The following is a 13,664-nucleotide window of genomic DNA, read 5'->3' as shown; positions in this document are numbered from 1 at the left end:
TTTGTGTCTTTTGATTAGGAAATAAAAGTAGTCATCCAAGGTAATGCAGTCCCAGGGAGTAAGAATGAGACAGCAACCTAGGGTTAATGGGTCAGTAGTGAATTGACTAATGTGGGAAGGTAGCATATAAAGTTTATTGTTTTTTTTTTTGACAAACAAAAAAATCACCCAGCACTGTTGTGTCATTGGTGGGTTCTAAGCAGTGGCAGATTGGACAACAGTAAGCATAACTTTGGTGGATCATCAATACTTGCAAATCAGGTGGCCACAATGTCATTTTTTTATATGTTGGGGGTTTTAGTGTGTATCTGTGTGTTTATGTTGGGAGTGCTGCAATAGTAGATGATTATTAAAGACAAAGACTTACAAACTGTGGAGAATATGTTTCTTTGTTTCAAAACCTGATACTTGGGTACTAGGAATGCCAAAAATAGATTTTTTTGAAGACATAGGTTCTTGCCATTTACAGTGGATGGATATTTACATTTAATGGACAATGTTAGCAGTATGAGTGTGGTCCTGTAGGGATCTGGAGGATGCTAAGTCTACCACTGCCAATGTCTTGTAAAGTGACCTGGAAATGGATATTGGGATGTTACTGAAAAAATACAGCAAGTGGGCTTTGAAATGTAGTTTAATTAAACAAAGTGCACTTGCAATTTACAGGCCATAATTTCATTTATTTCAGGTAGTCCAGATCCTGGTAGATTGTATACCATTAGACTTAATTAGGGAGAGGTGTCATTCTGTGGAAATAAGCAAACCTAGTTTCAGTGAAAGCTCTGTGGTTGTTTGCAGGTAGGAAGTTGCAGGATGTGGAGCCAATGTGTTTTATTATTTTCAATGGATTTGTCATTTCTAAGTATGGTCTTCTTTGTTGCAAAAGAAGGCAGGATTGAATGAGCCATATAATGCTTAACTGACAATAATGGGATAGAAACATTATACGTGATGTATAATGTTTGCAGATATACTTGTTTCAATGGTGTCTGTGATGCATAACTCTTTTTGGGCCTGTGTCCCAATTTTATTTTTTGCTTTGTCCAGAATTCTTGCTCTAAGGTTGAGAGGTATGGTTCCATGCTAAATCAGAAGGTTGTATTTACCTTGGAACACTTTTCAACATAATTATGAGAAACAGAGCGTTTTTAATATCTCCACTTATTTCCAATATAAACTGCCATGTAACCTTGCAAATAACTTTCTTATTACACTACTTAAATTCTTTTGGAATTGACAGGTATGCTTCACTGGTTCGGATGTAAGCATAGTGTTCTGTGACTGATTTCTTGCAGCAGTCTATAGTTTACTTATCACAATAACTTTTCTGTGTTTCTGGGTGTGTGATCAATTTAACAGTTTTAAAGATGTTTTCCAAAACTAAATACATAATAAATAAAAAAAAGTAATCCTTTCTTCACTTTGAGCTATTGACAAAGTGTGGGAATTTGTTTTTTTCAAAAGCGATGCTCAGCATTACAGCTTAGTAAACGGTCAGTCTGTGAATAACTTCTGCACAAATTAAAATGTCTGAATGTCAAATGGCTTTAGATTGGAGGGAAGTTATATGTTTACTCCAGTATGTAGTATGATCTTAGAGAGTTTATAGATTTCTTATTGATTTAATTTTTGCTGAGCAGTTGTTTGTTGATTTATTGATGGTCCTTTTGGTGGTGGGAAATTGCATGGATGAATCCATCTCTATTATGATTTTTTTTCAGATATTTTGACTTCCAGACAATTTCAATCAGTGAGACTGTGTCATGTGATTACTGAGGTTGCCTATTTTACAAGTAGGGGCTCCTTTTCTGTGTGTGTGTGTGTGTGTGTGTGTGTGTTACTGTGTGTATAAGAGAGAGAGATTTAATATGTATACTGAATATATTTTTGTAAATGGAATTCTTAGTTAAATAGGCCCCTCTTCTTAGACAAGTAGACTTTGAGTAACCAATATTAGATCTTAGCCATCCAGTTGGGAAAGTTTAGTATGTAGATTTTCCTTCCGGTTTGATGAAGGCTATGCTACTTACTTAAGGAGAACATTCATGGCTATCCATCCAGTTGTAGTCTTGTTGAACTACATTGTTTGATAATGAGACTAGCTTTTTACAGAAGTTGAAAGTTTTTGTGTCAAGAACCTGTCCATACAAAGTGGCTTGTTTATGTTGCAGTGAAGGCTGTGGTCTTTGCAGTGAGTGTTTTAAATATAACCAGTATTTCTGAGGTGGAGAAAGTCTCTTAAGGCAGGATCTTTCTTAGCCTGGAAAGCAAGCCAGTGATGAAATTTATAGGGGCCAGTGAGAGACAGAGGAAAGCAAGAAGCTTTTTAGTCTGTTTGGATAACTAAGTGAACTCAGTCCTTTGACCTTTTTTTGTCAGAAATGGTTGTAGTCTTTCTTTTGTCATGGTGTTTTGCTGAGGCATGTGCCAAAAGGGGTGTTGCACTCAATAATTGCTCTTGTAAAGGAAGAATACAGGGATGTTATGACCTCCTTGTCCCTGGATGAGATACCCTTACTAATGAGGTGGGTCATGTAAAAAGCTTTCCGTACAATGGAGACAACGTGGTGGTCAAAAGTCAGGTTTCTATCAGCCTTGGTGCCCAAGCATCTCACGACTGATTATGTGCTTACAACATTGTTATTAATGTGATAATTTGTGAGGACATCACTCTCCTCAAAGGGGGTGATTGTGCATTTTTTGACATTTAGCTTGAGGCCATGTTTCTGGCACTAGTCATTTGTTTGGGTGAGACCCTGTTGTAGCTTATTCAGAATTGTTTTATTAAGTCAGTGATGTGAATTCTTTACTTTATTGCAAATCTGTTGGCTTATTTTTGTGGATTATAGTATTGTAGGACTGCTAATGTTGACATTGTATGTAGATGGACTGCTGGAGTGGTTTTCCCAGTGAGAAATGCTGGTGCTGTAGTGAATATCTGTTTATTTGTAAAAAAAAAAAAATGATATATTAACTAAGATGTTAGAGTTAACTGTTAGTTTAGAGAATTAAAATCAGAATGAGAATTAGTATTTTAAGGCAAATATTAGGCATTTATTACATTTATTAATTGTTCGAATGCACCTACAGTGCAGCCAGGAGGTCGACTTTGGTCTTCCATGGCAGCAAAAGAATTAACTATATGATATATTTTATATGCGGCCCCAAGACAATTTCTGTTCACTCAATGCGGCCCCAGCAAGCCAAAAGGTTGGACACCCCTGTAAGTCTTACATTTGTCAAGTAATTTTACATGCCCTACTAATTATCCCTTTTCTATTGTAGACTCAACTGAAAACTCAACCAGAGCTGGTCTTTCACTTGACACTCCCCGCATCCCTTTGTCTTTACCTAAATATATAGTAAAATTTAGCTAAATTGTTCTATAGGTCATTCTACCTAGTGGTGTAAGACTAGTTGCATTTTGAGAAGTATTGCACTGTGTAAACTTTTATGTTTACCAATATATGTGAAGTATAATGTTTGCAAACATGCAGTTATTAATACAGTTTGATTGCTTTTATATAAATACAAATTTACCTATGTCACACGTGGTAATTCAGTTAAGGTGTTTAAAAAAAAAGTTGTTGCATTTTTGATAAAAGCAGAATATTTGGTGTTCATCCATCAAATATTTGAGCAGCAGCAGAGAAGTTCTTGAGTATCTGTTATGAATGTAAATGCACTACTAATGTGTCTGGGTTTTAAAGCATTTCTAGACATTAACTTGGTCAGATTAATCTTGTCATTTAAGGCCAGAAAGGAATTTGGAAGGATTTACTGACATTTTCAAGGCATTGAACAGTTTTCTGAAGAAGTATTATTAAAACTGATCTACAATCAGTACCCATGTATCTACCTGTAGGAATTCTGCTAGCTTTGCATTCATACACAAGAACAGCTAGATAGCGTAGTATGGTGTAACATACCTTTCAGCCTCTTTCAGCAAGAAATCAAAGTGGGGTAAAAGGCCAAAAAGAGGTACAATTTTTAAACATTGCCCTTACAAACTTAGAAAGTTGATTGAATAACAGGTTTTGCATTAGCATGAATTTTCTGAAGGGTACGAAGTCTGAAGATCAAATGTCTGTCATTATTTTGTAACCTCAGTCTTTAATGATTTGCCACTAATTTGCCTGAAAACCATCATTATCTGAAAAAAACATCACTAAGCAGAATAGAGTGCAGTATGTAGGTTTGTACCCTAATATGTGAGCAGCAGAAAAGATGAAATATAAACCTTTGGCAATGTCCCATTAGCTGTTTCTTTGTTAGTATAGTGTTGTTCTACATTACGTATAAAAGTAAGGTCATGGATTCAAGGTTTGCTCTGGATAGTAGATATTTTTAAGATTGTATTACCCACAATACCTTTCGACATTATGATTGACATTAATTATTTATCTTAACTGAGACATAATCTCAGTCTTAGTTCGGCTACTTTGTACTGTTGTGCTTTACTATGTGGGCATGAGATGGTTTCCTACCTGAGGTTTTGCCAGTAATGTGTAGTCTCTTACACATGGCCAAGGCTTTCCAGGCTCTTGATCGATATTTTTCTGATATCTAGTGATTTGCTGTACAGGCCTTTTGACAAACTCTGTATGATCAATAGTTGAATGTTTTTGCAAGATTAAGCTGCAATGTAGGACTCGTATTGCCTTAGCCTTCATTCCCTCAGCCTTCATTTGCCTGCTGTGCGTCACTTAATCAGACGGTACTTTGAGACAGTTTGGAATTTGAGCTAGGCTAATTAGTGGTCGCCTGGACTGCATGCCTAGTAAGTGCACATAAATCTATGAGCTATAAAATCCAAATATGACAAATGCTGAGAGGAAAGATCCTTATCTGAGTCTTTTTGAAAACAGGAGCAGTCCATTTGATTAACGGTATGGCTAGATTATTGAATACTGTCCAACAACTAATACCACAGATATTAAGTCAAGAATCCATGGCACAAACAGACCCAAGCAGACTTATGTGGGGGGGGGGGGGGTAAAAATTCATGTTCACACTTATTAGTTCTATACAACAGTACTAGTTGTCTCTGATCTTGACCACCTTTTCCATTGCCGGTCAGAACCATTGCTTATTCTGTCACAAGGAAACTGGTCATTTTCACAAAGAAATATGATTGTATCTGTTTGGTTCCTTTATGCAGTCAGAAGAAAGTGAGGGAATTGAATCAGATGCACTTTGTAAATAGGCAGATGTACAGCTGAATCACAAATGCTGAATTGGTATAATGCTGCCTTTCAGTGAATTATATCATTTTGACTTCTAACTCTGTGATGCAGTGAACACTTGCGTTACATACTGATTTTTTCCATATATTAGAAGGCACTGATGGTTAATAAAAGACTGACTGTGGAAATGGGAGCATGTTTTTGTATAGCATATATTATGTAGGATCCAAAAGTGTAATGATGCTGTGGGACAGTGAATTAAACCATATACAGTAGATGGTAATAAGCATTTTATTCTGAAGCTGTTAAAAACTACTTGAAATGTTATAGCTTGTAGACTTTATATTGGAGCATAGTTATATGCTAGCCAAGGATTGTGACACTAATAATCAGAACATTTGTTTTGTTTTATGTAGCCCAGATAGAACAATTCTTACTAAACTGACAACATGCTCAGCCTGAGAAGAATAGCTATTTTTGTTACTTATAAAAACCCCAAGTATTTATAGTTACATCTTATGACAACTCTGTGATGGTTGAATCTCATTCTGGCATCTTTTTCTTTTGAGATTGTATTATATGTTCCTGATTAGTGTGAGTTAATGTGTTTGTTTCAAATGTATAATTCTGACTTTACCCTACATCTTTCTTACAAAGCTGTAGCTTCCATTAAAATGCTGTTTATTTTTCTTGGGTAACTCCTTGAAACAGGCAGCTTTTCTGTTACATAAAGACTGGAACAGACTCCACATCCACATAAAACAAAGTGCATCCCTTTCCATATTCAAGTGCACCTTAGATCTATGGAAGAGCAAAAGAAAACTTACCCAGCACTGTCCCCTGTACTACTGATGGACAGAGCCAGCTCCTAAATGCTATATCCCATGCATGGGTCCCCTCAAATTGTCTATGACATTATTCCAGTTATTTTCATTAGGGGATAATTATTAATCACGGGGATGGGTAAGGCCTATGTCTAACCAACTGGAATAGGTTAATTTGAGCACAAATATGAAACTGGCTAGACTTAAATGGCCCAAAAGGGCAGCTAGCCTAGTACTTACCTAATGAACCGGTGATTGAAAATATATTTCAATGGCTGTGACAGCAGTGTGATTGATTTTCATGACAGAAAAAAAAAGAAACTTCATAAAATATCCAGTGATACATACAGCTACTAGATGAAGCATTCCTCTGATTATTTTTTTAAGAAAGCAGAAGAATTTAGAGAGAGAAAAAAAACAGAACATTTCATGTAATATTAAGCATTTTAATGTAAAACGCCACTGGTGTTTTAAACTGCACTTCCTAACTGAAAAAAAAAAAAATAATGTTATTACTCCGAGGGTTTGCCATGAAAAAAAAGAGTACCATTGTTATTTCCTTATTTCTTTCAGGTTCCTGTTGCATGCAAATCGTGTCCTTGTGGATTTGTATTCATTAGCCGGAGACTGCTGAACGCCAAACAAGCTGAAAAATTATCTGTTTCAGGTAGACATTTGGACAGCTTTGTGTGTGTTGTACATCATGTTTTGTTTTTTTCTGGGTGATAGAGCTGCAGTAAATTTAGCAGTTTATAAATCCTCTTCTGTAATGTGCATAACGTTCTGTGGTCTGAGAGACATTTGTTACCGTCACTGTTCTCTGATGAGTAAACAGAAATGATGTTGTCATTAACCAGTTCTAACAGTCAGCCATGCCTTATCTGCCAGTGTTAGAATAGTGAAATATCCTTAACCTGTGGCTTTTCCCTTTGTAGGTTTTGTTTTATTTCTCGGAAATATTTTTATCATAATTTAGTGCACACCTTAATGACAAAGATACATTTTTTCCTCTAATGTTTATACCCATTTTACTAGGTTAGTCCCACTAGGCCAGTGGTCCCTTTTCAGGGGAGACATGAGATGGTTCTCATACTGACTATTCTCTTTCAATTTCCCTCACCTTTATGTCATGAAAACTTCTTATTTTTAAACAGTGATGTTTAGGACTGAGTTTACTGCATGTGAAATTGTGTGCATCTTTCTAGTCTCGCTTATCTGTGTGCTGGCATACATTGTATACCTGTGCCCCTCATTAAAACAGTGGATAAGCAGGTTTCTTGTCTGTGAAAGATCAGACATTTCTGGTTCTGTCTCTGTGCTAGGCCTTTAGGTCGTACTTTATTGCTGTACTACACCATTGGTTGGGGAGCGGGGGGTCTGCAGTCGTAAGGTACCAGTGTCCCATCTGCTGCCCACAGTGGTAATTTTGGTACTCGGAATATCCCTTTAATGCATATTTGGCAGATGGAGTGAAGTCAATGTTTAATGCATAATAACAGCACAAAAACCTGGAAGTATGTTAAGGAAGTTACACACAGCAGGGGAAAAAGAAAGGAAAGGGAAAGTACTACTGAAAAGAAATTCTAGCTTATTAATGTTTTTAGCAGACAAATAGTGTACTTTTGTATACTTAACTTTATGAACTATTGTCAATATTTATTAACTAGTAGTTTATCGGTAACGTTAACATGATTCAGGTAAAAGTGACAGTGATTCATTCTTCCAGAATGAGTGCTTAATAACTAAGTGACATAATCATACAGCCTATAATTAGAATAAATAGATTAAGGGAATAAGTTAATACAGGGTATTATACATTAGCTGTAAATTGCAAGGGGGCGTCTGAATGCAATAGTGTCTAAAAACAGTGAATGTGTAAACAAAGCCAGAAGAAGTATCGCTGTGTTAAAATAAGATGATATACAGTTATTCAAAGAGAAGAGCCTGTCTGTGGTTGTTTTTTCCTTAGGATTCTGTTGGATGTTACATTTCTGTTGAAACTTGACACGAATCAGTCAGCATCTCAAATAGCATTCCTTTGCATGACCACTGAGCGATTTTAGTTTGAATTATATAAATCAGCATAAGTTGCAGGCAGGTACTTTTTATGACAGAACAGTGGAAGTGTATTCCTAATTTTTAAGGCACTGCCAAATAAACAACAGTAATAGATTTAACTTAGAAGGGAATTTAAGAAAGAGCAAACGGATTACCACAGACATTAGTTAATAAAAAAAGGGTGTGTATCTGTAGCCCAGATGTAAAACAACTAGCAAAACGTTATGACTGAAATAAAAATGTAAAGAAATTTTAAGAGTCTCTATCATATCTAGACTTTCCTAATAAAGGGAACACTGTTTAGGTCTTACAGGTCTGTCTAGATTCCAGAAGTCTGTTAAAATAGCAGAGGCTAATTCTGAATTTATTTGTACTTTATCATGCAGAGGATCAGTTCTGCTTCTTTATTTAACAAAATTTTAGTCTGAATCTTTATTTATGGCATCTCACAGCTGACCATCAGCTGATTCCAGCACCTCTTGTCATTCACTGGGTATAATGGACCTCCATTTGCTCACTTAGACTGTCCCTGACACATGTCCAGGGCCAGTGAGGTGATTGAGTAACCTGGTACAATGTCATACTGCTGACAGGGAGTATTGCTCTTTAATTCTGCACCTCTTGTGCATGCTGGGTGTGCAGTGGAATCAGTGCTTACTGGTCTCCTCATTTCAACAAGGGGCTTGACTTCAGCAGGATGCCTCACCCCCCCCCCCTTCCCATAGAGCTGTGCACTGTTGTCTCTTACTGGAGACCATCAGTTAGATCAGTGTAAAAGTGTGCCCCATGCATGTGCTCATTCCCCGCCAGGATAAGCATACCCATCCTCCCTAATGGCTTCATTAAGCAGCTAAGTCTATATTCAAACTTGTGTCATCTTGGCTGTAGTCAGGGCTTTATCCCTTTTCTATTGGTGTAGGTGTATCCTGTAATTTTTAATAAAGTCAACAGTACACAGAAGCAGGAATTCAATTACAACTAAACTATTTGCATAATTAAACATCTGGGGGATATGTGCCTCATAAACTAAGTGATAATATAAATAAACTGGTTGAAAGAACAAAAGACATTCAAAGAAAGCCAGAGAAATGTAGTATTTGATGGAAGAAAATACTGATGTTCATTGTGTTACCCTGCTGCAGTCATCGCACTTGGGTTATCCTGTCGTCAGGCGGTCCCGCAGTCGGCCGGATTTCCAAAGTCTTGGTCTGACGTCGGTTGCTGTCGCCTCATCCCTGACATCAGTGTGCCAGGGGTACATATACTGCAACCGACGTCATTTTCTTCAGTCTTTCTTGCTGCGCGGTGCCCGAAGCAGAAGCAGTTCGCAAGTGCCGGTCGGACCAAGACTATTCCTTCTCTCCTTATGAAGATTTTGATGCTGAGGATTCCATTCCCTCAGCTTCTACTCCTGAAGACTACTCTTTTGGGGAAACCTTACACACTATGAGGGAACATTTTCACTGGGAAGGTCAGGATTACTCCGATTCCAAGAAAAGGCTCAGAGAGTTTCTTTTACTCCCCCAACACAGACCTCTAGCCATCCCTCCTGTTTTGGACATTGTGGATGTCGTCTATTTAGAATCCAGTTTCAACCCAGACTCTCTACCTCCTGCTCCGGTCAAGCCTGACAGATACTACAGAGTTCATGATTCCCACAAATTTCTTTACAAAAGCCCAGTAGCTGACCCAGAGACTATCTCCCAGGGTCCCAAGGGGGCTAAGGCTTCCATGGCTAAAAACCCAGTACCTTCTGAAAGGGATTCAAGAGCACTAGACAGGTGGGGGAAAAAGGTTTACACCTCAGCCACATTAGCTACGAGAGCACTAAATTGTCAATTTCATATGCTTAAGTATCAGCAATTTCTGATTTCTCAGTTAAAACAAAAGATAACCTCCCTCCCTCAACAATCTGAATTGAAAGAAGTACAGGATTTGTTGCACTCCACCGAGCAGGTGGGCAAACATACCTTACAATGTGGGTTTGATTCTTTAGAGGCCTCCTGCAGAACAGCTGTCACTGGATCAGTTATACGTAGGCATGCCTGGTTAAAGGAACAAAGTCTGCCTGATCATGTTAAAGCAAAACTACTAGATGCTCCCTTACAGCAGGATGTTCTTTTTGGAGTTAAAGCAGAAGAAGTTTTAAAGAAAATGGAAGATAAGGCGAAATCAATGAAGACAGTCAAAGATTTCCTACAAGTACAACCCCCTCGCTTCAGCAGAAACTGGCCAACAAAAAATTGGTCCTTTCTAGCCACTGACAGACCTCAGAGGGGTAAATACAGGCGACCAAGGGGCAGAGGACAACCACAAACCCAGTATAAACCTTGCCAATGGGGCACTCCAACCCAGAAGGGAGGAAAAGACAGGTCTCAACCCACCAGAAGGCAAACTCAATGACTTGCACCTCAGCTGGCCAAACAAAGCTCTTTTGTCAGCCCCCTTGGGGAGAAAACTAGCACTATTTGCAGACAACTGGCACGTGGTCACAAAGGACAAATGGGTCCTAGACATAATTTTACGAGGATACAGATTCCACTTTCACACCTTGCCAATGAAAAGAGGAATGCCAAACCTGCCACAAAATCAAAGGGCAGAGGCTCAAAAACAAATTACAGCTCTCATGCCCATGAGAGCCATTCAGCGGGTACCAACTCAAGAACAAGGCCAAGGATTTTACTCAAGGCTCTTTCTAGTACCCAGAAAGGACAATGCTTGGAGACCAATTCTGGACCTTTCAACTCTAAACACTTACTTACAAGTTCCCAAATTCAAGATGCTAACACTACAGCAGCTACTTCCCTTGTTGGGCAAGGAAGCATGGCTGGTAACGTTGGACCTCAAGGAGGCATACCTGCATGTCCCTATCAGGCAAAGTTGCAGAAGATGCCTCCGTTTCATTGCAGGTTCAACCCATTATCAATTCTCTGCACTGCCCTTTGGCTTATCTACTGCGCCCAGAGTTTTCACAAAATGCCTGGCACCAGTAATTGCATACTGCAGACAAAGGGGAATTCAAATATATCCATACCTGGACGACTGCCTCATCCAAGCAGAAAGAAAAGACATTCTCTTACATCACCTGACTTTTGTGAAGCATCTACTAAATTGTCTGGGGTACACAGTAAACGAAAAGAAGTCAAAACTAGTACCCTCACAAAAAATGACATTCCTGGGTGCCAGCTTGGACACAACGGCCCAGAAGGCTTATCTTACACCAGACAAGCAACTTCAACTGACTCAATATTTCAAGACAATGGCAACAAAGACCCAATTAACTGCAAGAAAGATTTTGCAGGCTTTGGGCTTCATGGCATCTTGCATTCTGATAATACCATTTGCAAAACTGCATATGAGGAAATTACAGTGGTACCTAAAAAGCGTATGGTCTCAACACAGCCACAGCTTGGACACAGTGATATCTCTCATTCCCTGCCTTCACCAGGAATTTCTATGGTGGGCACAGGCATGTCACCTCAACAAGGGTCAGCCTTTCACCTTGCCCCCAGCCAGGCAGACTATCACAACAGATGCTTCAGACTACGCCTGGGGGCACACATGGCAGGACAATGCATTCAAGGCCTATGGACTGCAGATCAAAGAAATCTGCACATAAATCAAAAAGAGATGCTAGCTGTACAGAAAGCTGTGACAGCCTTCAAGGATCTACTACAGCCAGGACAACTTGCAATAAAGACGGACACCACCACAGTAATGTAGTACATAAACAAGCAACGGGGCACACATTCCTACCCTCTTTGCAGGCAAGCAATAACCTTATGGACCACAGCTCTGGCCTACCAAGTCCAGTTACAAGCTCAGTTCCTGCCAGGACAGAAAAACACATTGGCAGACGACCTAAGCAGAAACATCAAAGATCCCCATGAGTGGAAACTAGATCCACAAATATTTACAATGATAACTCAAAAATGGGGCCTTCCAAATATAGACCTGTTTGCCAGTTCTCAAAACTACCAACTGACAAAATTCTGTACAAGAACATTCCACCATCAAGCTTGGAAAGTGGACGCTCTCTCCTTCAGTTGGAAAAACCTGACAGCATATGCCTTTCCTCCATTACCTCTTCTCACAAAGGTTCTTTTGAAGGTCAAAAAGGAGAAACCTCGACTGATTCTCATAGCCCCAGACTGGCCACGCCAGCACTGGTACCCGATATTGAAGAATATGGCTCACAGCCCACCATGGATATTGCCTCAAATACCTCATTTGCTCACGCAGCAAAACAAGCAGATTCTACACAGCCAGCTCAAAACCTTAAACCTGGCTGCATGGCAAATCAATTGAGCATCCAACCAGCCCCTCTTTCACAAGCAGTACTGGATGTTATTCTGGAAGCCATGAGGCCAAGCACCAGGAAGGCTTACTCGGACAAATGGAAAAGGTTTTCTACTTGGAACCAAGCTAAAGGCCAAGACACAACTCAGCCTCATATTCCTCACATTCTACAGTATTTAGCTGAGATGTTGCACAAAGGACTTTCCTTCTTCTCAATTAAAATCCATGCTTCAGCTATTTCAGCTCACTACGACACAAATCCACCTTTATTTTCAAATCCTCTTCTAAGGCAGTTCCTCAGAGGGGTAAAAAACATTAGACCACCTAGAAGAGCTCCTACACCAACATGGGACCTCAACTTTGTTCTGCAAAAACTAACGCTACCTCCCTTTGAACCAGCTTTCTCTGCAGACCTTCAGTTCCTATCTTGGAAGACTGCCCTGCTCCTGGCAATAACTTCTGCCAGGAGAGTCTCAGAATTACAGGCACTTATGGCAGTGGAACCTTTCCTTATTTTTCATCAAGACAGAGTTTCTCTACGAACTAATCCTTCCTTCATGCCTAAGGTGGTTTCCAGTGTAGCTTTAAATCAAACCATCCACTTACCCACTTTCTTCCCCAATCCACAGAACAAAGGTGAGAGACTCCTGCATTCCTTGGACATTCACAGGCAGCTTTGTTACTACTTGGATAAAACTAAAACTTTCAGAAAAACTGACCAGCTCTTTGTATCCTATGCTACAGCTTCTCAAGGGAGGGCCATATCCAAGCAAACCATTTCTAAATGGATAGGCCATTGCATACGGTTCTGTTATACCCATCATGGGAAACCAGTTCTCCCTACTATTAGATCCCACTCTACCAGGGCAACAGCTACCTCGACAGCCTTTCTCAGGGGGGGTCCTACTAAGGAAATTTTAGAAGCTGCAACTTGGAGTTCTGTACACACCTTCACCAAACACTATCACTTACCTCTTTATTCTAAGTCTAGGGCGGGCTTCCCCACTGCAGTTCTGCAGGGCCTCATTGCCTCCACTAACCCTCTATGATACCTCCGCTCTACCTTAGCTTTGGGACTCAACCCAAGTGTGATGACTGCAGCAGGGTAACACGATGAACATAGTACAGTTTTGTACCTACCATAAATGTAGATGTTCGAATGTTCACCCTGCTGCAGTTCAGGTTACCCTCCCTCCAACCCCTCTGATCTACTGGCTAAATCTCTGCTATGCCTTACTGATGTATTTGCTTATAGCTGAAGGGATTTTGTTTTTGTACAGTGTTCTCACCATTTTGT

The 13,664-nt window shown here is 39.4% G+C and overlaps 1 protein-coding gene across 1 annotated transcript in view; it reads left to right on the top strand.

Moving 5' to 3' along the window:
* Positions 1 to 13,664, top strand: part of CCHR8.PART1H16orf87 (chromosome chr8.part1 C16orf87 homolog) — a 333,928-nt gene that overhangs the window by 12,248 nt on the left and 308,016 nt on the right. Inside the window, exon 2 of the mRNA XM_044081896.1 lies at positions 6,584 to 6,677. Coding sequence (XP_043937831.1) covers positions 6,584 to 6,677 — 94 coding nt within the window. The remainder of the gene's footprint in view (positions 1 to 6,583; positions 6,678 to 13,664) is intronic.

Source organism: Protopterus annectens, chromosome 8.part1 (genome assembly GCF_019279795.1).
Source record: "Protopterus annectens isolate FY-2018-M chromosome 8.part1, PAN1.0, whole genome shotgun sequence".
Lineage (NCBI taxonomy): Eukaryota > Metazoa > Chordata > Ceratodontiformes > Protopteridae > Protopterus > Protopterus annectens.
Note: the sequence above shows the minus strand (reverse complement) of the source record. Positions and strands in the feature narration are given on the sequence as shown.